This window comes from Nomascus leucogenys, chromosome 22a (assembly GCF_006542625.1).
Source record: "Nomascus leucogenys isolate Asia chromosome 22a, Asia_NLE_v1, whole genome shotgun sequence".
Classification (NCBI taxonomy): Eukaryota; Metazoa; Chordata; class Mammalia; order Primates; family Hylobatidae; genus Nomascus; species Nomascus leucogenys.
Genome location: NC_044402.1, coordinates 29,429,635 through 29,456,242, shown reverse-complemented (window position 1 = coordinate 29,456,242; position 26,608 = coordinate 29,429,635). Strand labels below are relative to the sequence as shown.

The window sequence follows — 26,608 nt, the reverse complement described above, 5'->3', positions numbered from 1 at the left end:
TTTCTTTTGTACTTTGAGTTATAATCCAATATCACTTGTTTTATTGCCCAAGGCAATTTGTAATGTTCTGAATAACTCAGTGCAAAACAACCCCTTCCAAAGGTTGTACCAGCTCACAGGGTAGACGTCATTAAGATCCATTTCCCCTCAACTTCACAGACCCATTAAAAAGGTCAGAAAGCAAGGGGTAGGCTGAGATTCCTGCCTAGCGCCCAATTTCTGGACGCCCCTAAGGAAGATGAGGCCAGCATGCAGGGGTCTTTCCCCACCTCAACCCCTGAGACGCCCTTTCTCGGCCAGACCCTATTTAGCACCCCTCCTTGTCCCCTGCCCCATCTCCTGGCTTCCTGTGGCTCCGCCCACCGTGGGGCGGAAGTGGGTGTGGCCACGGGCGGAAGCACTGGGTCAGGGGCCCAATCTTGCAGCCAGCCCCTCCCACTCGCCGCCGCCCTACCCCTCCGGCCCACACCGGAAATGAGGTCAGACAGAGAAACCCGGGTGGTGAGAGTCGGCCCAAAAAGCGGCGGCCGTTGGAGGTGGCTGCGGCAGCTGGTGAGGGGGTGGAGTGGGTTGAGAGTGTTGGGGTCCTGGGCGCTAGTAGCAGAGGGGATCGGAGCGCCAAGCCGCGGCTGAGCGGCTAAGGGCGTCTTGGGGCTGCGGCAGCCGGCCGGAGGGTGAGGGTGGTGGGGCCTTGCTTTTCAGGGCCCTTGTCCCCATCCCTGGGGATGTGGGTCGGGCTGTCTCCGGGGCCACAGCCCCTCTTCCCCTTTCTTCTTTCTGCCTCTCTGGGGCGGGCGGCAACGTGAGGGCTTGGTGTCCCGAGCCATGGTCGCCCCAGCCCTCAGGGACGGGCCGGGGCGTGGTGGAGAGTCCTTCGAAACACAGTTTTTCTCATATATGTGGCCATGTTGCGACCCCCGATCCGGGAGGGAGCTCAGTCGCCACGACTTGCGTTTTGGCAGTTTCTGCCCTAGAAGAGCCGACCCCCGCCCCTCGTGAGCCCAAATGAGAAGTTGCCTCCTGCCTCTCCCACCTCCTACTCCGCCCCTCACTTCCACACCCTGCTCCTGTCTCTCTTCTTACTTGCTGTCCACCAGCTACCGGTTCCTTCCTCTGCGTGACTCAACTTCATCTCTCCCCGCATGCGTGCCTGGACGCCGGGTCCTCTCGAGAGTGTGCACCCGCGACTGGAGATGGGGAGCCCTAGGGTTCCTTTGTCACTACTGTTCGAATTACAGGCTTTGAGGCAGGAAAGGATTCTGCACAGGCATTCGACTACAAGTTGTTTGGTGACTTCGTTCCATGTTCAAGTTTGTGCTGTTCTGCCTGAGGTTTTTATTTGTTCTTTTGTTTTTGTTTTTTGTATTTTTGTTGCCTGAGTTTTTAAAGCAGTAATACTTTATTAGGGAAGTAGATTTAGACATGCTGTTCCCACTTGTTTCTTTATTTTGGTTTTAGGAACAGTTGTCTCCCAAACCTCAATCATGGCATTTTAATCCACTTTTTTTTTTCCATTTTTCCCCTTCTTTTCACAGGTGTTGATAAACCACTTCTTAATGCTTAAAAGAACTTGGTCTTGTTTAAATGTATGTGCTTTTGGACACTTTGAGAAGCTTCGTTTGTATGGTAGTTTTGGAAGTAGGTGTCACCATTGCTCCTACAGGTGTGGCAGATAAGCCAGAGGACTGTTTTCCTGTCTTTAAATTCATTGGCATAGGCACAGCATGAAAATAGGTTTTAGAAAGCCCTTTGCAAAGTGAAAACTGAGTGAATGGGAATATGGTCAGACAGTGGCACCACTTAGAATTTTAAGGTGATCTTGAAATACTTTGGGCATAGAGGCAAGAGAAAAGTGCTAAAAATTTAATATATATTTAATTAGATGCTGTACAGATTAAATATTTCCCCTTAAGAGGGAATTTTGAAGATTGCTCCTACTACTCTCATTTCTTGAAATGTTTCCCGCTGAAGTGACTCCTGAAGTGTGATGTTTGGTTCGAGGATGAATAGGAGAATAAGAAATTTTGGAAAACAATTTGGCCAGAAATCTTAGAAACTTCACCCTATCCCTGTCATTTCAGCTGCTATTGTATCCTATTTTTCTGTGATTATGTGACACTGAAGCACATAACTAGGACGAACATTTATTTTCTGAAGGGTAAGAGAGGGGCTTAAAAATTGTTAATTATTCAAAAATGTATGACATGCTGTATAAGGTTCTATACCTGGTAGCTTCCAGGTGGTAGTCGGTACCAGAATGGGTGCAAACTTAGTCTCTTCTCCATTCTGACTTCAAACCTGGGTCACTACAATTTCTTGGATCATGAAAACTGCATTCTTCCTTAAAGGGTGTCACTAAGTTGTCTTTCTGTTTCTTTCTGCCATGGTCATTGTCAGCAGTGACCCCAGGCCAAAGAACAGTTTTTCATTCATTCTCAATACCTCGATGAGACCGTGTCCTACTCTGTGTTTCCACAACTCTAGTGTGATTTCGAAGTTGTATGTTTTTCTACTCCTGTCTAGTCAGACATACTCTAATCTTTCTGGATCTCATCATTAGGTAATTCAAGGACAAGTTTAATTAGGGAAAAGAAGGATGTAGTCCCCCAAATTTGTTCTGGGTCCTGTCCCAGTTGTCATCTGGTGAGTAGGTTTTTGTGCTTAAGAATATGTTGACTTCAGGCATTTAACAAGGGACAAAACATCTATTTTTGGTGGCTTAAGGAAGTGGTAGGAACAGAATCTAAGTGTAGCCAGATGAAAGGTGACTTATTTTGTTTAGACAGGCAGAACTGTGGACTATCATGATCTGTTTCATCAAATTATTCCAAAACAACAGATCCTTTTCAGGCTTTCTTTTTCTTTTTCTTTTCTTTCTTTTTTTTCCCCTAAACTTCCTTTTGGCAGATGTGGCCTCATGGATGAGCTGGTACACGACTTAGCCTCAGCCTTGGAGCAGACATCTGAGCAGAATAAGCTTGGTGAACTGTGGGAGGAGATGGCCCTGAGCCCCCGACAGCAGAGGCGGCAGCTTCGGAAACGCCGAGGTCGGAAGCGTCGTTCTGACTTCACTCACCTGGCAGAGCATACCTGCTGCTACAGCGAGGCCTCTGAGTCAAGTCTGGATGAGGCCACTAAGGACTGTCGAGAAGTGGCTCCGGTGACCAATTTTAGTGACTCTGATGACACAATGGTAGCCAAACGACACCCAGCTCTCAATGCCATTGTTAAGAGTAAGCAACATTCTTGGCATGAATCTGACTCCTTTACTGAAAATGCACCTTGTCGACCACTCAGGCGCAGGCGGAAGGTGAAGCGAGTGACATCAGAGGTGGCTGCTAGCCTTCAGCAGAAGCTGAAGGTGTCAGATTGGAGCTATGAGAGAGGCTGCAGGTTCAAGTCTGCTAAGAAGCAGCGTCTGTCCCGTTGGAAGGAGAATACTCCCTGGACCTCTTCAGGTCACGGATTGTGTGAATCAGCGGAAAATAGGACTTTCCTAAGCAAAACAGGAAGGAAAGAAAGGATGGAGTGTGAAACAGATGAACAAAAACAGGGCTCTGATGAGAACATGTCAGAATGGTGAGATCTCCCTTACTAAGTCAAAGATTTTCCTGGTTAATTTTTCCCAAAGTGCACATCCATGGTCTTAGTGGGTTCTACCTTCTTTCAAACCAGCCACTCTAGTATTGACTTTGAAGCCTTCCTTGAATCAATCAATAGTTTAGCTTTTTAAGGTACCATTCATGAGTCTATTTCCCTGTGTCAGGAAGGCTATATATAATAGAAACACAGTTGTTTCTAAAAACTGTTTAAAACACGTATCTCAAATGCAAAACTAATAATTTTATTTTAAAAAACAGTTTGCTGCTTATTATGCCATGTAGTTTGTACATAAATATTATTGTTTAGAACTCAGATCTCAGCAGAGGTTGGTGTGTGTGTATGAGAGAGAAAATGCTAGCGCCAGGTATACAGAGTTTATAAATGTTCTGTTAAGTTGCCTGTTCTCATTAAGAATCATGGCTTTAGATGCTTTTTGGCTATAATACTGTTTTCTGCTACTTGTGGTTTGACTATATTGAATTTATTTTTTTATGGCTGACATTCAAATTGTCTGAACCCATGGTGGGCTTTGAAAATAACAGTACCGAGTCCCATTAGTCTTACATCAGATGTGATCAAGCCAGAAAAATTTGTCTCTAATGGGTACGTGTTTAAAAATGAGTGTAGTTTTGGTGACTTTTTATTTTTTACATCTCACATAGTCCTAGGAACATTGATACCCCCCAGCTTGGTACTTTAATGTTATTAATATTAATCTGTGATTGTCTTAATAGTGAGGATGCCATTGGTGTTTTGGATGGGACAATTCTTTATGGTGCATTGCAGAATATTTAGCATCTCTGCATTGTTCACACCCCCTTTTCATTGTATCAACCCAAAAGCCTCCAGGGGTGATCCCTAGGTGGATTGAGTACTCCCAGTTGAGAACCAGTGTGTTCTATTATTGTTAATATTAGTTGACATTTATTAAGCACTTAACTATGGGCCAGGCATTGTACTGTGGACTTAACATATACTCTTCTTTAATGTTCACAATTCCACTATATGGTGGATACCACTATTTGTATTTACAGAAGGGAAGTTGAGGTTATAAGAGCTTAGATAATTTGCCTAAGGTCACCCAGTGCCAAAACTGGGAAATAAGCCTGATTCCAAAGCTCATTCTTAACCACCATGTTGTGCTGCCCTTTGAGTTGTTCTGTCTCAATTTAACTTTCCCAACTGTAGAACATACGACCTTTCTGAAGTTTAGCTTAAAAACAAAGACATTAATCTTAGGAACACTGAGGTGAGGCTGTGTCAGTAACAGGAAAAGCTGTTTAGGTCTGTATACCTGTACCTTTCACGAATGGTTTTTAATCCAGCTTTTAAACTTTTTCTTATTAACTTTATATCTGCCAGTCTGCAGACTATATTGAGATAGGCGCATAATTTGACTTTCCTAATTTTCCTCTAATGCCTCATTCCTTCTAAGGTCTATTTGCAGAATTTATATGTATATATTTGGATTATAAAGGTATTTTTTCCTCATCAGACTATTTTTAATCAAACAAGAAATGCTTAGTCAACTTGTAGCCTTTCACACTATTGAAACCCTCTATTGAGACATTCAAGTTTGTTTTAATATTGAGCATATATACCAAATAGAAGTCTTCTTAGTATTGAGAATGGTGATTTTAAAAGTAGCCTTTTGGGATAATAGCTTTGTGTATGTTTCTTCCCCTTAATTTCTTGTTAAACTACGACATAATTGTATGTGAGAGAGCGACTGTTAACTCTGTCTGCTCTAACAGCCCAAGTATGGCTCCAGATGCAGAGCCTGTTTTCTAGCACGAGATGCTTCACTCTTTTCTGTTCCTTCTTACTCCAGACACATCTATTGCACATTCTAGTCAGGATGTAATAATATAAATTCTCGTTATCTGAGAGTCTGGATAAACTTAAGTGGATGGGAATTCTTATGAAATTCTTACTCTTTTCAAATTGAGGAGACCTCATTCACCCATTTGGGTGAATTATCCTGGCCCCTCACTTCAGAGTTCTTTCAATATGTAGATGCTAAAGGGCTTGTAGCTGTGAAGGAATAATGGGCGGAGTGGTGGCATACCCGGCATGAGGAAAGTTCTTTAAAATCTTCTAGTTATTTAGGAGTTCTAAATTCCCCTTGCCTTGTCTCGATTCATTTGTAGTTACAAACAGAAGTGCTTTGTATTTTTTCCCCCTAAATCCATTCTGTGGGGAAAGGGGATGATTCTTACTCTTTGACTGCATGTTGTGTTCAGCCTCTCTTCAAGAGGAGAGTGGAACTAAAATCTCCCTTAATTGTTAGGCACACCTTTAAAAAGGGCTAGCATTAGAGTGTAAGGAGATAATAGTGTACGATTTGGATATTATACTGTCTTGGTGAGTTGATTCTGTCAATAATTTTTTACTTTATTTTTTCCCTGCATTTTTAAAAGAAATACTTTAAAGAATCTTCTTGGTTACCCTTTCATAAATCTACTTGGATGTGCCACTGTTTATTCACATACAGATCAAAATGTAGAATTTTACTTTTTAGCAGTGATATTGAGGGTTGTCGGAGTAATGATCCACATTGTAAGATTATTAAGATGAAGTTGATTGTTAAGCTTAGCTTAGCCTAGTCAATGGTAGAGTTTTTTTTTTTAAAGCATGTATTAGTTGTTTTAGATTTGAAAATGTGTGTCTCAATCAGCTTATTTCTAATTTCCTTAAACTCACTCTTTGCGACCTAAACATGGAGTATAGACTTCATCAATATTTGTTTGCTTTTCTGTTTCTGGTCTTCTTTTAATATTACACCAGCCAATCCCTCACAAGTTTTGAGGAACTAAAAATGGTTATAATATAATAGTTTTTTTCTGCTTGCATAGAGATCAAACTATTACTTTAATATTTTTCGATTAAAATGTTTTGTGAGTATTTAAAGCAGAACAACTACTGTAAAATTATTTTCTACTGATCTTTATTTAAATTGTCTGTATAGCAGCTATTAATAGCTATTAGCTATTAGGTGACTGTAGCCTAATTTTGCTCTATTCTTTACTAACACATCATTTGTTTGTTCCCCTTGAATATAGTTTAGCTTCCTTTTTTTTTCATAAGTGAATTGGTTGGGTGATGGCCGGAAGTCACATTCAGGAGCCTTCCTAAGGTGATGTATTAGAGGCTGATCTCACAGGAAAGAAAATATTCTCCTCTCTTGGAAGGCAAGTGACAGAGATAGAGTGCTAAACCTACCCCCTCCTTCTCCAGCCCAGGCTGACCTTCTGCGGCCCCTTGGTGCCTCTTGTTTTCTTATTTTTATAGAAAATCAATGTCCCTTCTGACACAAACAGTAGTTCAGAAGCAAGAATAAATGAGAGAAAGCTGAGATCTCTGTCCATCACCTCTCACTTTAACTCCCCCAAACTCTTTAATTATGAGTGTGCTTTGCTCCAGGTGTTTGTGACAGTGAAATTGCTAAATGAGGACCATTTTAACCAAAGATTGGGTGATCAATAACACTCTATAGCAGTAGCTTGTTGGATCAATAGCATTCATTATTTCATGGTTAAGGTAAGTAGCCTCCTTTGCAAATGGAGGTCATTAATCAGGGGTTCCTGGAGCTGTGTAAAAGAATATGTATGGTAGGTGGGGGTGTTCAGTTTTCTATTCTGTAAGTAGGGATGCTGACCAAGAGTATATTTACCATTGTTGCAGTTGGTCGTGTTGCATGTGAGATTCTCGAATAGCTAGCATAGTGTGCTTATGTGGATATATTCACAGTTCTGCTAGTATCCTTAAGGACAGCTAAAAAACACAGCTTGGGAGGTTGATATGGTACTGTTGTACTTGAAGGTCTATCTCTTGAAAGAAACATCCATCTCTTAAAAGAGTCTACCTCTTAAAAGAAGTATTGGGATTGTTCCGTGTGGCTCCACAGGACAGAACTCAGGGATAGAAAGTACTGAGTGTTAAATGTTGCTGCAGATAAAAAATAACATTCTAAAAATTAGGACTCTGTAAAAATGAAGTGAATTGTTTCACCATGTAATGCGTAATAACTTCTAGATCAGTTGGGGGGATTCAAACATGGGCTTGATGACCGCTTACTTAGTTGCTGTGGAGTTGAGAAGATTGAACGTAAGGCTTCTGAGATCCCTTGTAACACTGAGATGCTGTGATTCTTTTCAGTCACAGTCTACCTCCCACCATTGTAACGTCTTAACTGATAAGTAGCCTCAACTGCCCACTTGAATTCTTGTGGTTCCCACTGGCAGTCATCTTCAAAGATTCATTCTTTCTCTCAACTTTTAGAATGATATTCCCTTTTCTCTTATTTTGCAGAATTTGTTCAAAGGCCTCTTGGTATTTGCCAGCAAGGGTGCATAGATTACCCTTGGTCCCCTTCTCTACTCCCATGGACATAGGTAACTGCCATTCTCAGATCTACAGCTGGCCAAGAGAATATGCAGACCCCCTAGCCCAGTGCTCCCAGTGCTACTGGGAGGCTTTTATCTCATACAGCTATGCTGGACTGAGATAGGATCATCTAACCCTCACTGCCTTATTCCGACCCCATTCCAGGAGTGTGCCATAAATGAAGGTATAGAAAACACTGCAGTCTCCAGAATGTACTATCTCCAGAATGCACTTTTCTGCCCATGTCAACTGGAATCTTTATTCTTGAAGGCTATACTTTCTAGGACTCAATACCCTATAACTGCTTCCTACCCTCAAACACAAATACACACAGAAAACGCTAAGCTTCCCTATCCAAGAGTATTCTGGGAGTTAGAGCCACCAAACAGAAACTGAAAGATACTCAGACCGGGCATGGTGGCTCACGCCTGTAATCCCAGCACTTTGGAAGGCCGAGGCAGGTGGATCACGAGGTTAGGAGATTGAGACCATCCTGGCTAACATGGTGAAAACCCGTCTCTACTAAAAATACAAAAAAATTAGCCGGGCGTGATGGTGGATGCCTGTAGTCCCAGCTACTCGGGAGGCTGAGGCAGGAGAATGGTGTGAACCTGGGAGGTGGAGCCTGCAGTGAGCCGAGATCACGCCACTGCACTTGAGTGCACTTGAGCCTGGGCAACAGAGCAAGACTCTGTCTCAAAAAAAAAAAAAAAAAGAAAAAAGAAAGAAGCTGGGAAGAGAAGGATAGAACCACACCCTGCCTCAACCTGTAGCTGCCTGATTTTCTGACTGAAATTGGCCTTGCATTTCTGAATCACAAGGTGACTGTAGTGAAAGGATGCAGGGGCTTGCTATCTACCTTCAGGGCAGGCCCAGCACTTCTAACGTGGGCCTCCATTTCATGTCAAGTGCAGTTCTATCAGCCTTGTAGTTTGAGGAAATCCTGGCAATAGGCCATCTGTATTCTCTATTGCTACAGAAAAAAATCGCCCTAAAACTTAGTAGCTCTAAACAAAGAGACCAAGTCTGTGAGTATGTAAATATTCCCAGGGAAGAAACCAAAGTGCTGGAAAAGAAGATACAACTGAAGAGAAAAAAGTGTTCTTGAGTTGAAAAATTAAATCTAAAGATTAAAAGCGAAAATTAATGAGAAGAGACCTCTACTGAGACGGATCTTTTTTTTTTTTTTTTTTTTTTTTTTTTTGAGACAGAGTCTTGCTCTTTCACCCAGGCTGGAGTGCAGTGGCGCAGTCTTGGCTCACTGCAGGCTCCGCCCCCCGGGTTCACGCCATTCTCCTGCCTCAGCCTCCTGAGTAGCTGGGACTACAGGCGCCCACCACCTCGCCCGGCTAATTTTTTGTATTTTTAGTAGAGACGGGTTTTCACCATGTTAGCCAGGATGGTCTCGATCTCCTGACCTCGTGATCCGCCCGCCTTGGCCTCCCAAAGTGCTGGGATTACAGGCGTGAGCCACCGCGCCCGGCTGAGACGGATCCTTTAAAAAAATATTTTTAGTTTTTCTTTTTTTCACATATGCTCAGGACTAAGGAAAGAAAAATCTTAAAATGGGTTGAAGACTGGATGCAGTGGCTCAGACCTGTATTCCCAACACTTTGGGACACTGAGGCAGGAGGATCCCTTGAGCCCAAGAGTTCAAGATTGCACTGAGCTATGATTACAATACCGCACTCCAGAGCCTGGGCGGCAGAGTGGGACACCGTCTCTTAAAAAAAAAGTTGGGGGTGGGGCATGAAAATAAAACTGACATTCGTCCCTACAAACAAGGGCTACATTTGCCTGTAGAGTTTTGAGAGGGGAAAAAGTGACTCACTCTACCTTGAATTTTATATACAGTAAAGGTATATTTCATACGGAAAGGCAGCAGAAAGACATTCTTAGATATGCAGGCCCCAGAATCCATGCTCTTTAAAAATTTACTGTGAGAAGACGTTCCATCTACCTGAAGATGAATCACTGTTAGCTCTAAGAAAAGGGAAGTCTTGAAAGGATGGGTGGACTTCTCTGAGGCACAGCCCCCAGCTCAATAGCAGAGTCCTGAGGAAAATTCTATCTCTGCAAAGTATACCTGATTGTACTAGTCACAGTATGGAACCTGTCAACCTGGGGAGGTTGCTGCCTTTCATGGCACTGTCTGAATGAAACTGAAAAAGAAATTCTTTTATTATATATTCTCATTACTTATAGGAATAATTTCGGAACTGATGTGAGATATTTCTCTGAATAACCTCTCCCTCAGTCTTGTTTACTACTAGATTCAGAAGTCTGATTACCAAGGGTTACCAGTGTGCCACCTCTACCCTGGAAAAAAACTGGAAAACAATAGAACAAAAATACCTTTGGGCAATAGATCTAAGAGTGACTTTTTTCCACGTTTTTCTAAATTCTGAAACAACTTTTATTTTTGTTAAGTGCATTATTATTTACTAAGAAAAGTTTTTTAGAATGACGATGTAAGCCATAAACTTTATTTTAAGATATCTATTAATTAGATGCAAAAAACCCCTCTTATTGAGTAAGCTACTTGGTTAATAAGCTCTTAAATGGGGAGAAACAAACCCAGATGGTAATTTATTAATACCAACTTTTGATTATAGGTGATAAACTAATTCTGTACCTCCTTATTATAATTGGAACATGTATAAGTTACTTTTTCAGTTCTCACTTTACAGTCTTCTGTGGTTAGGAGTATGAAAGAATTAGCAAGCTCTCAGATCAGAGGGTGTGCCATGCTTCTTTCCACCCCCTGCTCCCCCTGGCAGTTTTGGGAATTCAGAGGGGTTTATTTTGTTGAAACTAGAAGCTACTGTTTAGGAAGAAGAGAATTAATTTCAACAAAGAGTTTATAAAGATTCTGTATTACCTGTTGATGCAGAAAAAATTGCCCTAAAACTTAGACTAGCTGTAGGCCGGGTGCGGTGGCTCACGCCTGTAATCCCAGCACTTTGGGTGGCCTGGGCTGGTGGATCACCTAAGATCAGGGGTTTGAGACCAGCCTGACCAATATGGTGAAACCTTGTTTCTACTAAAAATATGAAAATTAGCCAGGCGTGGTAGCACAGGCCTGTAATTCTAGCTACTCGGGAGGCTGAGACAGGAGAATTGCCTGAACCCCGGAGGCGGAGGTTGCAGTGAGCCAAGATCGCATCACTGCACTCCAGCCTGGGCGACAGAGCGAGACTCCGTCTCAAAAAAAATAAACAAAAAATAACTTACTAGCTCTAAACAATGAACATTTTATCGCTTGGAATCTGAGAGTGACTTAGCTGGATGGTTCTGGTTCAGAGTCTTCTCACGAGGTTATAGTCTAACTGTTGGCAAGGGACCTCAGTTCTCTCAAGGCTCTACTAGGGCCGAAGGATTTGCTTCCAAGCTCACTCACATGGCTGTTGGCAGAGCTCATTTCCTCATAAAGCTGTTGGACTTAGAGTCTCAGTCCCTTTTCACATGGGCCTCTGCATGCCCATCAGCATCCTTAGGACATGATAGTTGGCTTCCCGTTGAGTAAGTGATCTGAGAGGGGTGGGGAGAGTCAGAAAGAGAGCCCAAGATGAAAGCCACACTCTTGTATAACCTAATCGCAGAAGTGGCAACCTATTGCTTCTGCCGTGTGCGATCAGTTATAAAGACCAGCCTGGTGCAGTGTGAGAAGTACTACACCGGGGTGTGCATTAATAGGAGGCTGGGTAATTGGGAGTCATCTTGGGAGTCTGGGTAGTTACCACAGATGACTACTGGCCTTCCGAAACATTTTTTTCCTAGCGTTGTATGATGCTAAAGTCAGGAATAGTATTCTCAGACTGATATTTCCCCTGAACTCATTAAGAGGATGTTTTTACTTTGATTTCAAAGGAAGAGCATTCAGGAACCATAAGGGAAAGTGAGGTATAGGTCCCTGAGAGTATATTTTGGTGTATTTTATGTCAGTATGCTGAAAATGAGTGTTACTTAAATTCAAAATACAGCATTAAGGAGGAGAGCTTCTTTCCAAAGTGAGTTTATAATTAGTTTTCTTAGGGTTCAGCATTATGATATATTATTTGCTGATAAGGGATAGTAGTGAAGGCACAGCTACAGTTTCAGCTGTGCCTGAAAGTTTTAAGTAGCTAAAAGCAAAGGAACATTTCTTCCCTAGCTCAATTAATCTGTTTGCATCTTCAGGAGAATGAAAAGTCCTGAAATTCAAAGGTATCTTCTGAATAGAGAAGCATAGGATTGACTTTAGTAAATGAGATGAGTATCTGCACCATCTGTGTTGTAGTGGCCCTTCAGTGAACGCATGGGCTTTAGGCATACACTGCCCTGGCTCTGATGCTTACTTGCTGTGCGATCTTGGGTAACTTGCATACTTTCTCTAAGCTCTCTTCCATTTGTAACATGAGGTTGATGTATTTACCTTGTAGAGTTTGGGGGCAGAAGCAGCATAATAATTAATATAAAGTGCTTAGTATATTACCTGGCCTGCAGTAGAACTCAGTGAATGATATTTTTGGTATCATTAATAGTAGCCTTCTGTATTAATAATTTTCTGAATAAACTCAGTTCAAGTACCAAACCCCTTCCTGAGGCACTTGTAGATCTTGGCTGAGAGTAGTGCCTCCTCTCTTTTGGATGAAACTCAGTACAGGAAAAATAATAGATTTCATAGGCCATATTTTGTTTTTCCATTTAAAATGAAAATAGGTTTGCATCTTGTAAAATTTAGAGTGCTGTTCTAATGAGAAGGTTGTCAGTGAGGAAATTACTACTATTAACCTCTAAAATAATATTTAGACACTGACTTGGTACCCTACAAGTAGCTTTCTAATCTTTCATCGTTTGCATTTGTGTATTGCTTTAGAGTTCACAAAGTGGGGTCACATGCCTCATACTATCACATCCTCAATAATCCATCTACATTTTACATGTAGGGAAATAGGACTAAAGAGTTGAAGTGACATGCCACAAGGCCATATAAGGGCAGGCAACAGAGATGTCTAGAACAAGTTCATTCTATTTACGTAACATTTACTGAATGTCTGATATGTGCCAGGTGCTATGTTAGGCGTTGGGGACATGGAGATGAGCAAGATATTTTTTTTCCCTGGCCAGATCATTCTCTTCCATGGTTACTGGATCTTCTTTCTGCCCCGGTTAGGCAAGGAAGGGTGAACTGTACGACTCTTGAGTAGGTTCACTTCTACCAGTTTGTCTGAAGGTCTGGCTGCCTTCTGATTGTTTCTGGATCTGGAGTCTTCAGATCATTTGAGGCCCTGGCAAGGAAGTGGTATTGTTGCTTCTGTGGGATGTTGACTGCTGCATCCAGCTAACATGCACAGGCTCCTCTCTTCTCAAGTAGTTTCCCTAAACAGGACGCCCTACCTCTTCCAGCCCTCTGCTTTGTTCATCACCGTAGATCAGGGTTCTCAACTTAGGCACTACTGGCATTTTGGGCCAGATAATTCTCTGTTGTGGGGCTGTGCTGTGCATTGCAGGATGTTGAGCAGCATCCCTGGCCTCCACTCACTAAATATCACCAACTCCTCCTTCTCTGCTTCAAGTCACGAATATCAAAAATGTTTTTGGATATTGCCAAATTGGGAGGGGGGCTGCAAAATTGTCTCTAGTTGAGAACCGTAGTTCTTGATGTTTCTGGTACTGAGATTGGGTCTTTACTGTATTGACTCTGCTTTTACCAAAAATATGAGTTTCAAATTACAGAACATAATACAACCAAAACACTGATCTATAGATAGAATACACAAATATAAAAAAAGAATATAGAATAAAAACCTATTGATCTATAGTTTTAAAACTGAGAATTTTTGCTAGTTTGAAAACCATACCCTTTAATTGTACCTTGAAAGGCAAACAGTTCGTCTTCAGAACTTGGAAAGAAAAGCAGTTGAGATGAAAGCATTTTCAAGTCAGTACCAAGTTTACAGTGTTTAGCTAACAGTGGACAAGAGGGTTCCATAGTGTTTTATTAGGCTTGATTCCTATGATAATATACCTGTCAGAAAGTAGATGCCATGTCCAATCATCTGGCTTACCTAGGGTGCCTCTGCTTTCAAAGAGGCTCTGGTGGGAAGGTTAGATAGAGAGATGTGAAAAAACAAGGAAAGCAAAATGTTACTTGCAGAATCTAAGTGATGAAGAATTTCCTAGTAAAATGTTGGGAGCAAAAGCCTTTGGAGCTGCAGGTGAAGATGACTTTCTTTACACTAACTCTGTTGTTTCAGTTGGATGTGGTTCAGTTGCTTTTCTAACAATGTTATAAAAATTAGATAATAACAGTTGGAGGCCCACCTTACACTAAGTAAATAAGAGAATAAAATGAAAGAATCTATAAAGAAATAGGGTTTGGGCTGGGTGCGGTGGCTCACGCCTGTAATCTCAGCACTTTGGGAGGTCATGGTGGGTGGATCATGAGGTCAGGAGTTCGAGACCAGCCTGACCAACATGGTGAAACCCCGTTTCTACTAAAAATACAAAAATTAGCTGAGTGTGGTGGTGCACGCCTGTAATCCCAGCTACTCGGGAGGCTGAGGCAGGAGAATTGCTTGAACCTGGGCGGTGGAGGTTATAGTGAGCCAAGATCGTACCACTGCACTCCAGCCTGGGCAATGAGTGAAACTCCATCTCAAAAAAAAAAAAAAAAAAAAAAAGAAGAAATGGGTTTGTTCCATTATGGCACATGTATACCTATGTAACAAACCTGCACATTCTGCGCATGTATCCCAGAACTTAAAAAGAAAAAAAAAAGGATTTGTTTGTTGACTATTTCTGTGACAGATCTTTTGCATCTGGTATTCAGAGACAAGCTTGAGTGAGGAAAGCATTGCTCCTTAATTTATTTGGCATTTTTAAGATTTAGTGTTGGAAGGACGTTTGGAAATGTTGCAAAATACAAAATATTTTCAGATTTTTAATCCAGGAATATAGATTGGGATTTTGCCAAGCCTGTGTTTTCTGCAGCATGGTGAAAATGCTTCTTCCTTGCTTTGGTTTCTTGCATCTTCTAGAGTAGGTGAAAAAAAATTTTTGACTATCTTGGAAGGAAATACTCCCAATCAAAGAAATAGCTAATACTGTAGAGGATTGAGAAGTTTTTCTTGAACCAGATAAATCAAATTTAGAAGCACACCATCAGAAGAAACAAAATCAACTGTGAGCAATATCTCAGAAAATGAAACTGGGCAGAATTTCATGGGACAAAAGTTATATTTCAATGAGTTCAAATGAAGTTTGTTTTTATATTTTTGTTTTTAACTTTAGTTCCTTTTTTCAGAATGAGTTTTGTGTATCTGCTCGATATGAAGGACAGTAAATTCAGAAAACAAGTTTTGTCATTTTTTTTCTTGTTCATGGATTTTTGTTTACTTCTTTGTAAATGGGGGAAAACTTGAAAGATGCTATATGTCTTAAAATTACATAGCTTCATTTGAAACTGATAGTTGGCAATATTTAAGAATAAAATTGTTTGGTAAATTTGTAAATTTGTGTTGTTGAATATACCAAACTAGGTTGAGATTATGTCTTTGAGCTTTAATAGCTTTCTAGTCCTAAACTAACAAAGTGACTTTAGATTTTTTTTAGTACTTTAAAATATAAGTGAAAATTTTAGAATTCTCCTCTTATATTTCGTTTGTTTGGGGAGGAAAATAAAACTTTGTAGCTTCCTGATGAAATTTACCTATCTGGTTGGCTAACAAGTTGGAATGAAATTAGGGAAGCTTGAAAACCAAAATAAGTGTACAGTGCTTTGTTTTTGACTGGAGCTGATGAGTTCTCTTGTGTTTTACTCTTTTTACAGTGAAACCAGCAGTGTGTGTAGCAGCAGTGACACTGGGCTCTTTACCAATGATGAAGGGCGACAAGGTAATGTCGATCCTAGCTTTGGGACATTGGTTCTGTGTTTATGGAAATATTTGAATAATCATAGGAGTGACTCATGGAGAATATGGTGACTGTCTATGGCAGTGGTTCTCAAACTTTAAGGCATATGAGAGCCACCTAGGGAACTGTTAAAACTGCACAGTCCCGAGCTCCTAGAAATCAAATAGGTCTAGAGTTGGACCCTGGAATCTGCATTTTTCACAAGCACCTGAAGTGATTCTTATGCCACTAGATCAGGCTTGGGAATCATTGGTCTAGGTGGTCAGAGTGTCGAGCCTGGGACATTGGGAAGTTTCTTTTTATTAGAATAAAGAAACAGGTTCGTGTGTTACTGTTGTTTTTTAGGTGTTAAGACGTTATTTTCATATAGAGAAAATCTTGTCACTTTTGTAGCCTTATTTATAAATGATTATAGTGTTCTAGGTGAATATATTATATAAAACATCATCTTCCTCAAAGTAAAACTCCTGGAGTATAGAGTCCTGTGAATAAGGCTGGTACAGTTAATTACCAGTTCTTTATTTTTACTACCTAAACACTAATTTAAAACTTTGCCTATATATAAGGGTATTTTAGAAAATGTTTGTCCTCTAGACTTGTGTGGGGCCACATGCCAATAAAAATTTTATGTAGCCTTTTTGGACTGTGGTTTTCTTAACCTACATAAGGAACTTAGGGATTTCTAAAGTCTCTTCTAGCTCCGAAGTCCAATAATTTTTCTCCATGGGTTAAGCAATTAAAGGACAGACATAGTGGCTACATGTCTAGGTTGATCCGAGTAGCCTCCCCAGTAACTGAAGAGATACTGGGGCTGTAAGACTCAGCATCCAAGTCCTGATTTTTGGAGAAGGACTGTGGGTACAGCATCTTGTTCATGCCTCAAAGTTGTAGGCGTAGAGGCAGTTTATCCTCCTGGAGTTGTTGAGCTTCCTACTGTAACGGAGGTTGTTGTGAGTACATTTCTATCTCTTAGATTCTGAGGGAATTAGGTGTCATTAGAGATTATGTGTGTGTGTGTACAGGTGGGCTCTAACTAGAGTTTTGATTTTATTATACCAGGAAAGTCTGATGAGTTTCCATGAATGAGTTATATATACTATTCAGAGTTACCAATATTTGCTCTTTTTCTTTGCTTTTCTACAGTGCTAAGAATATCAAAATGCACTTCTTAAAGGTTATGATGCATAATTATAGAGATGGAAGAAAGTGTGGACCTGTTACAGCAGATTAAGTTTTTGGGCCTTTGGAAAGCCTTTTCACTGATAAGGATTCCTTAGTTTATCATGAGAGATTATAGAATGTTCTGTAGACCCAGCTTTCCTCTCTTTCTCTGCTTCAGCTTCACACATTCTGGTGACATTGATGCTTAGCGTTCTCAACGTAAAGCTATGGGATTTCTTGCTTCTCTGCCTTTGTTTATGCTGGTCTTTCTGCCTGGAATCTCATCCTCATCTTCCTTGAATGACTGGTCATCTACCAAGACACAGTTTTCCTTTTGCCCCTGCAAGGGCATATTTATGAACTATATCAGTGGGTCTTCTTGGTTTCAACTTCTTGTTGGGGTTGGCCTATAGGGAGGCATCAACAGAAGACCAAAGGGAGGGAGGTGAGTGATATTGGATATATTAGTCAAGTATTTATTGTGGTAATGCTGCTTAACAGCCCCTAAATTTTAGTGGCTTATCACAGTTTACCATACTTATTTCTTGCTATGGGGCTGTGGGTTGCCTATGGTTCCACTGATCTTGCCTGGGCTCCACTGGTCTCCAGGCTTCAAGTTAGGTTTACATCTACTCAGTGTATTGTATTTTGGGACGTAGGGTGGAGGAGCAATGATGATAGGCGGCATGGACTTCCTATGGCAGAGGATGTAAATGCCAGGTGACCAGATTAGACCACAAGTACATATTTAAAGCCTTTGCTTGAATCATAATCTGTTAATTTTCCACTACATAAAGCAAGTCATATGACCAAGCCCAGTGTCGGTAGGATGAGTAAGTGTGCTCTTCCTAAAAGGGAAGATACTGTGGAATCCAATGGCAAAGAGCAAAAGTCATGGATGAATGATTCTACTATAGAGAGGACTTGGAAATGCTAATGCAGTCTACCACATTAGATTATTGCTTTCCCTGACACCTTTTCTGTTGGATTGCTGTTTGGCAGTGGTTGTGTTCCTCTGCTGAGGGCCACCACTTTGTTTGGCAGCCTTCTTCTTTTTTTTTTTTTTTGCAGTTTTTACATTTATTTAAACAGAAAATGTGCACACAAGCTGTCTACTCATTTTCTTCGCTGCGCAGCCTGGCATTGGGGTTGGTGACTCTGAAGGCCAGTTGGGCAGCTCTTTCCACGATGGCTTTGCGGTTCTTGGAGGAAACATTGTGAGCGATCTCGGCACAGTAAGATTTGTTGCACATCAGCAGCACTTCCAACTCCTTGACGTTGTGGACCAGGAACTTCCGGAAGCCGCTGGGCAGCATGTACTTTGTTTTTTTGTTGCTTCCATAACCAATGTTGGGCATCAAGATCTGGCCCTTGAATCTTCTGCGAACCCTGTTGTCAATGCCTCTGGGTTTCCGCCAGTTAGGTTTAATTTTGACATATCGGTCTGACTGGTGCCGGATGAACTTCTTGGTTCTCTTTTTGACGATCTTGGGCTTCACGAGGGGTCTGAGGGCGGCCATGATGCCGAGGAGGAGATGGCTGCCACCTTCATAGGCAGTGCCGAGGAAGAGAGAGCACAGCCTTCTTTTATAACTGCAGTTCTTTGGGTTCTGATAACCATTCTTTCCCTTGCCACTCCAAGTCTAGGAATGGTAAGGGCCTCCTGCTGTGTTGGCTCCACCTGATGTGTTTCACTATCCCCTTGTGGGGTTCCTTGTTAGTACTGTCTCCACCTTTGTGAATAGTCACTTCATTACATCTCTGCAATGACCCCATTTAAATGTGCCATGTGTTTGCTGAGGGGGTTCTGGCCAATAGCCCTTTCTCCTTTGTTCTCTGTGGCTCCTTGTATTATACTTACTGTTTCGTTTACTACTCACTAGATTATGTTATTGTTGGTAGGTATGAGTCTTTTCCCTTGAAGCTTTTCAAGGCAGGACTTATTATGTGCAACCACAATACCTAGCATGTTCCTGGCATATAGTAATTGTTTAATAAATAATTATTGATAATCCAATTAATGGGAAAACTCTCCTTTTTTTTCCCCCAAATGAAATCGAACATAGATTCTCAGATTGTAAAACAACTAAGCATATTTGGTTTAAAGCAGAATTCTAGAGGAGCCAGAGGTCAGGAGCCCGATCCACCCAGCTTCTTGCTTATTCCCTGGCAGCGCTCTTTTAAGGAGCTTCTCTATCAGGCATCTTACTGAACCCTGACTGAAAACTACTGGTCTACGTGATCTCACAACGTTCCTTCTAGTTCAGGGAGTCCCTTTTTGTATTATTAAAAATCTTGAATGACTGCTTGAGAACCAAAAAAATTCCATTATAGTTTGCCATTTGTCGTCAGAAAACATGGCCTAATTAAATATACTATTTCAATAAATGGCCTAAGGAATGCTTATGAATAAGAAAAGAATTAATATATTGAAGTACAGAGAAACTAGTTATTATACACTAATGCCTGTATTCAGTTCATCTATGTATCTGGTTTTGTGAGATGCTTTTAGAGTAGTGGTTCTCAAAACGTGGTCCCCAGGCCAGCTTAGCATCATAAGGGAACTTCTTAGAAATACACATTTTTGGTCTTGCCCAGACTAGAATCAGAAACTCCGGAGTAAGGGCTCGGTGGTCCATGTTTTAACAAGCCCTCCTGGTGCTTCTGATGCATGCTCAAAGTTGAGAACTGCTGTAAGAGAGACAGCTGTTTGTGATGTGTTTTTATAAGGGAACACTTTGAGTAACTTTCTTAGTTGTAATATCTGCTGCTTTTCACCAGAATGCAGTTTTCATTGCCCGTTTTGGAGATCTCCACAGTGATTTAAGAGTTATTATCCTGGGTGTTAATGACCCATGAATCTCATACTTCATGGGATTGACGTGTTCTGAGCAACTTCTCTGGAATCCAGTGTACATTAGAGACTGACTACATTCTGAACTCTTTAGATATTCTTGTAATAATTTCCTTCAATTTTGCTATTTTGAAAGGGGTATGTGGTGGCAGACATAAAATTATCTATTCTTTGTTGGCAGGAATAAACTCTAGTGGAAACTGAGATACTGTCACTGTAGCCAGTAGAAAGAAGTTTGTACCAACAGCCCGGATATATGGCTCTGGTTGTGACTTTGCTGTCAATTAACAATATGGCCTTGGGAAAATGGTATAACTTATTGAAAAGCCTTAGGGAATTATGTTATTTGTTGCTGTGGTTATTTTTTTTTCCCCAGTAGCTTGGATTGCTAGTGTCAAGATGATTTCTGTCCCATTAATGAGATACCAAGGACAAAATGAAGTATGGACATATATTCTTTATTCACCTTTTATGATAAAGGCAAATATAGCAAGAAATCCCTCAGGAATAGCTAGCTTTGAACTGAGAAACATTTATGGGTTTTGAACCTCCAAGTTTATACCACTGAGAATGGTATAGGGGAGGCAGTTCGTTTTTGTAATAAAGATCTCAGGCTTTTGAGTTAGTCAGGCTTTGGGTTCAGATCCTGGCTTCATTGTTTACTAAATTGACCTTGACTTCTCTAGGCTTTAGTTGCCTTGTTTGTAAGTTGGAGTTAGTGTAGGGCTTGGAAGAGGAGTGACATATTTACAGATTTTTAGCATGGATCCTGGTAGGTTGTAAGGGTTTGGTAAGTGGTAGCTTTATTTATTTATTTTTAACTATTAAAGCGGTCCAGTCTAACACAGTATGACATTTATGTGAAACCAGGTTGATGTTCCAGTTTTCATTGTAATATGAGTCAAGAAGGACCAGAACAATTTCTTTTTTTGTGTGCCTTGATTTATTTAAAAGTATAATCAGCCTGTAATTCCAGCACATTGGGAGGCTGAGGTGGGAGGATTGCATGAGCCCAGGAGTTCAAGACCAGTCTGGGCAACATAAGGAGACCCAGTTTCTGCAAAGAAAAAAAAAAAAAAAAAAAAGGCCGGGCGCGGTGGCTCATGCCTGTAATCCCAGCACTTTGGGAGGCTGAGGCGGGCGGATCAGTTGAGGTCAGGAGTCCAAGACCAGCGTGGCCAACATGGCAAAACCCCGTCTCTACTAAAAAAATACAAAAATTAGCCAGGCATGGTGGCGGGCGCCTGTAATGCCAGCTACTCAGGAGGCTGAGTCAGAGAGAATTGCTTGAACCTGGGAAGGGAGGTGGAGGTTACAGTGAGCCAAGATCACACCACTGCACTCCAGCCTAGGCAACAGAACAAGAATCCATCTCAAAAAAAAAAAAAAAAAATAGCCAGGCATAGTGGTATGAGCCTGTGGTTCCAGCCACTCGGGAGGCTGAGATGGGAGGATTGCCTGAACATGTGATTATGCCACTGCATTCCAGCCTGGGTGACAGAGAAAGACTCTGTCTCAAAAAGGAAAAAAAAAGGATGATCAAAACTATAGCACTAAGAAATCATCCCTCCCATTTGTTTTTCTCAGACCTTGTTTAAAATTCTAGCTTATGGTATGATCTCTTTACTTTAGGTGATGATGAACAGAGTGATTGGTTCTATGAAGGAGAATGTGTCCCAGGATTCACTGTCCCTAATCTTCTGCCCAAGTGGACTCCTGATCATTGTTCTGAAGTAGAAAGGATGGATTCTGGATTGGATAAATTTTCAGATTCCACGTTCCTTTTACCTTCTCGGCCAGCTCAAAGAGGTGAGTTCTAAGGAGACCAAGAACTTAATGCTTTTGTGGTTCTCCTTGGGCAGAGCAATCATCCCCTAGCAAGCATACTCATGCCTTCAATCACACATTAACTATCTGAATTTTGGAGCTAGCTCAAGAATTTTCTAGAGGATTCAAAGTAAGTCTCAAAGCTTAAGGTTCTCTCCGTTCCTTCCTAAACTAATCCACGGAAACTCTTGGGACATATATATTAGCAGGAGATTCCTTCAGCTTGCCATTGCCATTTGTGCCAGATTTAGTGACAGCTGCTTATCCTGATGTGAAACTGATGGGTTATTGAGTATCGGATTTTGGAAGAGAACAGACTTCAGTAAGAACATTCACATACATACTCTTATTTTCAGTAAGAGTATTCACATATAATGGTGTTTTTAAAATGGGTGCTTTTAAAATAATTTAAATAGTTTTATTTTAATGACCCTATTATTGGGGACTTTAACACAAATATGTTTCCTTTTCCCTTTGCTTTTTCTTCAATTATGATGTAGCAAAGTGGGTGGAAAGAACCTAGGACAGAGAGATGGAAATGTGGTGTTAATACTCTGGTACTGTCTACCAAGCTCTGTGATAGTCACTTCATTTTCCTGGGATGACAGGGTCATCACTTACGATATGTGACATTGGACAAAACCATTTCTTAGCACTATAAATTTATGATTCTAGGGTTCCCAGTAACCCATAATCAACCAGTTAATCAGTTGCCAAGAATTTGTTGAACATCTGTGGGTGATCAGAATCACACTACAAGATGTAAACTCGTATTATGTAGGATTTTGTCATAGAGAATTTTGTTTTGTCATGGTGAATTTTTGTCATGGTGAACCAGCAGTTGGTTCTTGGTAAAGACTGGCTGAGGCACACATTGCTTTATTGAACATTTTGATGAACATTTCTAAAAGTTTCTAATGGACTGCTTAAAATATATACAAATAAGCAAGAATAGTAAGAAGAAACTTAAAATGGCCTATAATCTCATATCCAGAGACAATCTCATTAATAACATTTTGGTGTGGTTTCCTCCAGTTGTTCTTTCCTTGTGTAGAACACATGCAGCAGTGAGAAAAATTGGGTTATCTGACGTGTGCTATTTTCCCCATTATGTCATGAATTAGAATGTTTTTGACATAGAAACTAACATTTAATTTTAAATTAAAAATTGTTAATAGTACCTTATGTTTGTGTGGTGTTTTCAGTTTATAAAGTCCCTTCTGCTTGCTATTTCATTGGGTCTTCAAAACAGCCCAGTAAGGTAGGACTGAGTGATTATCCCTCTTTTATAGATGGAGTATGCCTAGGTCAAAGGTAAATGGCATGCCTGTGATCATACTGCTAGTGACAAAGACCTGGGAATAATAAATCCTTGGCAAATAGCTCTGTGATGCTAGTTTAAAGGTCAATCTAGTAAGATCCTGGGGGTAAAGCCTTCGGTGTACTAGAAACATAGGATTGCATATGGATTTTCTGCATTCGGTATCTGAGGCCTTCCTTCTTTTTTTAGGGTACCATGCTCGCTTGAATCGTCTACCTGGAGCTGCAGCTCGATGCCTCAGAAAGGGGCGAAGAAGGCTGGTTGGGAAGGTGATACCTCTCACAGTTAGCTTGGCTCAGTGGGGAGATAATATTCCCTATGGGAGTTGTGTATCCTATTAACAATCAGGTGCTACAGAACTCCCTAATGGAGCCAACTGGAATGTGTTGGGAGTTTACAAGAGTGAACATTATGTAGCATGTGAATGGATATACAAATAAAAGATGAAACGTAATTCATACAGAAGTTCTGACAAAGCAAACACTGTCATTACAGTGTCTATTGCCTATAAACCTACAAACCTGAGCTGTGTCTTTTGTAACTTTTGATTAATGTTATGTTATTATTGTGTAAGTAAAAATACTCTTGGCTTCTTTATGACTCCTCTTGAATTCATGAATGCATCTTTGTTCTTTCCTAACTTTGGTCTTTCATCCTAGAATTCATTAAAAAAAAAAACAAAAACAAAAAACTGTTATTGAGTTTCAAGAGCCCCTCCTTGGCCATGAGGGAGAACTATCTGCTGTTTATTCAGTTCTGCCTTTGCCAGGGATGGTGCTAGGGACTCAGCTCATTTAATCCTTCCAGCAACCTTGTAGAAAAAGGGCAGGCACCTTCAGCAGATGAGGAAAACTTAGGTTCGAAGAAGTTAAGGAATGTTTGATGTTACCCAGATAGGAATGGTGGAATAGAGATTTGAACCCAGGTCTACTTTTATCTTTTTGCATTTTTAATGAATTTTATTTTTTACTCTACTTTGAGATTGAGAAAAAATTAAGACAGGGGCTCATCTTCAGTCAGAGAAGATGGTGGTAGGCCAAGAATAAGGAAGGGAGAGGCATTGAGAGCATTAATTTGTTTGTTCACTTGGTAAGCATTTAGAATGCCTGCTAGGTGGCACAATATGTGCTACAGTCTGGCTTCCCTTAAGGGGATACTGTTTTATAGTCTGACCAGGAAACAGTTTTCTGGAGTTTTAGGCATGCAAAAGAAATGAGGCTGTTTATTTCCAGACGAGCCCAAGATTCATATTTCTTTTTATCTTTAAATTCAAGTTCAAATCTTTTTTTTTTTTTTTTTTTTTTTTTTTTTTTTTTTTTTTTTTTTTTTGAGATGGAATCTCCCTCTGTGACCTAGGCTGGAATGCAATAGTGCGATCTCGGCTCACTGTAACTTCCTGCCTTCCAGGTTCAAGCGATTCTCCTGCCTCAGCCTCCCAAGTAGCTGGGATTACAGGTGCCCACCACCATGCCTGGCTAATTTTTTTGTATTTTTAGTACAGACGGGGTTTTACCATGTTGGCCAGGCTGGTCTCAAACCCCTGACCTCAGGTGATCCACCCGCCTCGGCCTCCCAAAGTGCTGGGATTACAGGCATGAGCCACCGTGCCCGGCCTCAAGTTAAAATCTTGAATTAGAAGACATTTGATTATTGGAAGACTGATACCTTTCAAATTACTCATTTTACAGACAAAACGCTGCTTTTGCTGTTTCAGGAGCTTATTGTTAACAGGGATAGCTAGCAGAATAGCAGTACATGGCGTGGAAGAAGGAGAGGTTTTACTTTTATTGTTTAGGCTTGACAGATAATGTTCCCCCTGCCACCTATGTTACTTTCTTTCAGCTCTTATAAAATGAGAGCCATCCACTTCCATGGAAACAAGTCACTTTATCTTGAAGGTTTCCCTTTAGCTTGCCTGGAAGGGAATGAGGGCCTATTGGATGTGCCTTTAATGATTTCAAATGGATAGGATAATATTTACTTGTTTAATTCATCTTCATCACCTTAAAGGGATATTTATCATTTCTAGAAGAGGTCACCACTCTGCCCCCCTTCTTCCCCCTCCCCCATCTCTCTTCTGTTTTTCTAAATTGTAATCATAAATAATGAGTTTCATTCACAGCTCCCTGCCAGCGAGCTGCTAATTACACAAAGTACTGCTTGTAATTTACACAGTAATAAACTGTAAATTTAAACATTACGGCACTTTAAGTTAATAATTTTTCTGCTGTAACAAATAGCTCATTTTTCACCCATCTTTTCCCTTGGCCCCTCTCCCATGTCTGTGTCTGTGACCAGGAGGCATAGCTATAAGAAATACAGAATGTGAAGAATATAGTATATGAAAACTTCTCATTTAACTCCACTACCGCCTGGACTCTGACCTCAGAGTAATTTTTCTATAGCTAGTTCTGCTGAAATGTGTAGCCTGATGTTTAGCACGGTCCACTCATATAGATGAATACAGGTAATAGCATTTGTCCAGACACAAATGTGTTTGAAGAACAGCCTTGACGTTCTTGGCATTCACGCCCATGACTTGTGTTCTCTCAACACAACAGTTACTCAGATGTGTGTTGGTATGTTTTCCCAGGTGCCATGGTAGGTAAGCATTGTGAATGTACTCAAGTTAAATGAAGAGTGAATTGTCGTTTTCCAATTTTTTGGAAATGGTTGGTTTCTGAACTGTTTGTGGTGTTCCGGGTAAGCTTTTACACTATAATCTTGAGAACGCTGAGTTTAGGAATCAGTTTTATACAAATTTCTATTTTTGTTTCATGAGATGATGTTTGAGGGACAAAGTACAGAGTAACAATTTTTGCAAGTCACAGAATTCTTTTGATGTATTTAGTCAGCAGATATTTACGTTTTACCAGTGAGGATTTGGTAATGTCCCAAGATAAAGGCTGTTGGGACTATAATCATATAGCTCTAGGGAGCTTGGTGTGTTGGCCTGTTAAAAATTGGCTACTGTTGAATTTTCTAAAAAAGGATTTTTACTCCTATATACTTCAGTAGTTACAGGAGGTATAGTACTTATTAAAATACCATATATGGTGAACAGTGTCTATAAAGTGTTTATAAAGACTTTTGGTCACTAGAGAATAATAAATGTAGGGTAACATGTAATACTTTTAAGATGGATTCCAATAAAAAGAAGTATAGTTACTGTTTTATTTTAAGATTGACTTTTAACATGTGCCTTTTGAAGTTGCCTTAGCTGGCACAGTTATGGGAAAGATTGATATTGTACTTTATATGTTTGTTTCTGTGGTTGGATGATACTCTTGTCTGCCTTGTCTTTTTAGGATACCAGCATAAACACTTTGGGGACTGAGAGGATAAGCCATATCATTAGTGACCCTCGGCAGAAAGAGTAAGTGCTTATGTATTTACTGGCTGTGCCAGTCTGCTCCTTGGAGGAGGAGGCAGAGGGGAGTTTTACAGAGCAACTTAGAAATCAGGCTTCAGAGTTCAAAGAGATCTTAAAGATTTGTACTTTGTAACAGTTAAAGATGGCAACATCCTAAACCTGTGACAGTGATTTTCTTTTACTTTCT

At 40.7% G+C, this 26,608-nt stretch overlaps 1 protein-coding gene and 1 pseudogene across 4 annotated transcripts in view; one reads left to right on the top strand and one right to left on the bottom strand.

Moving 5' to 3' along the window:
- Positions 1–445: 445 nt before the first annotated feature.
- The window catches only part of GPATCH2L (G-patch domain containing 2 like), a 52,733-nt gene continuing 26,570 nt past the window's right edge, over positions 446–26,608 (top strand). For all 3 annotated transcript variants that reach the window (XR_004027774.1, XM_030802538.1, XM_030802539.1), the window contains exons 1-6: positions 446–552; positions 2,908–3,579; positions 15,803–15,867; positions 21,533–21,709; positions 23,238–23,317; positions 26,357–26,424. Coding sequence is in view for 2 of the 3 variants with exons in the window: in XM_030802538.1 (XP_030658398.1) it covers positions 2,918–3,579; positions 15,803–15,867; positions 21,533–21,709; positions 23,238–23,317; positions 26,357–26,424 (1,052 nt within the window). In the remaining variant the exon portion in view is untranslated. The remainder of the gene's footprint in view (positions 553–2,907; positions 3,580–15,802; positions 15,868–21,532; positions 21,710–23,237; positions 23,318–26,356; positions 26,425–26,608) is intronic.
- Positions 18,099–18,614, bottom strand: LOC100593737 (annotated as a pseudogene). The gene has a single exon (XR_001113743.2). The product of XR_001113743.2 is annotated as a 60S ribosomal protein L32 pseudogene (transcript).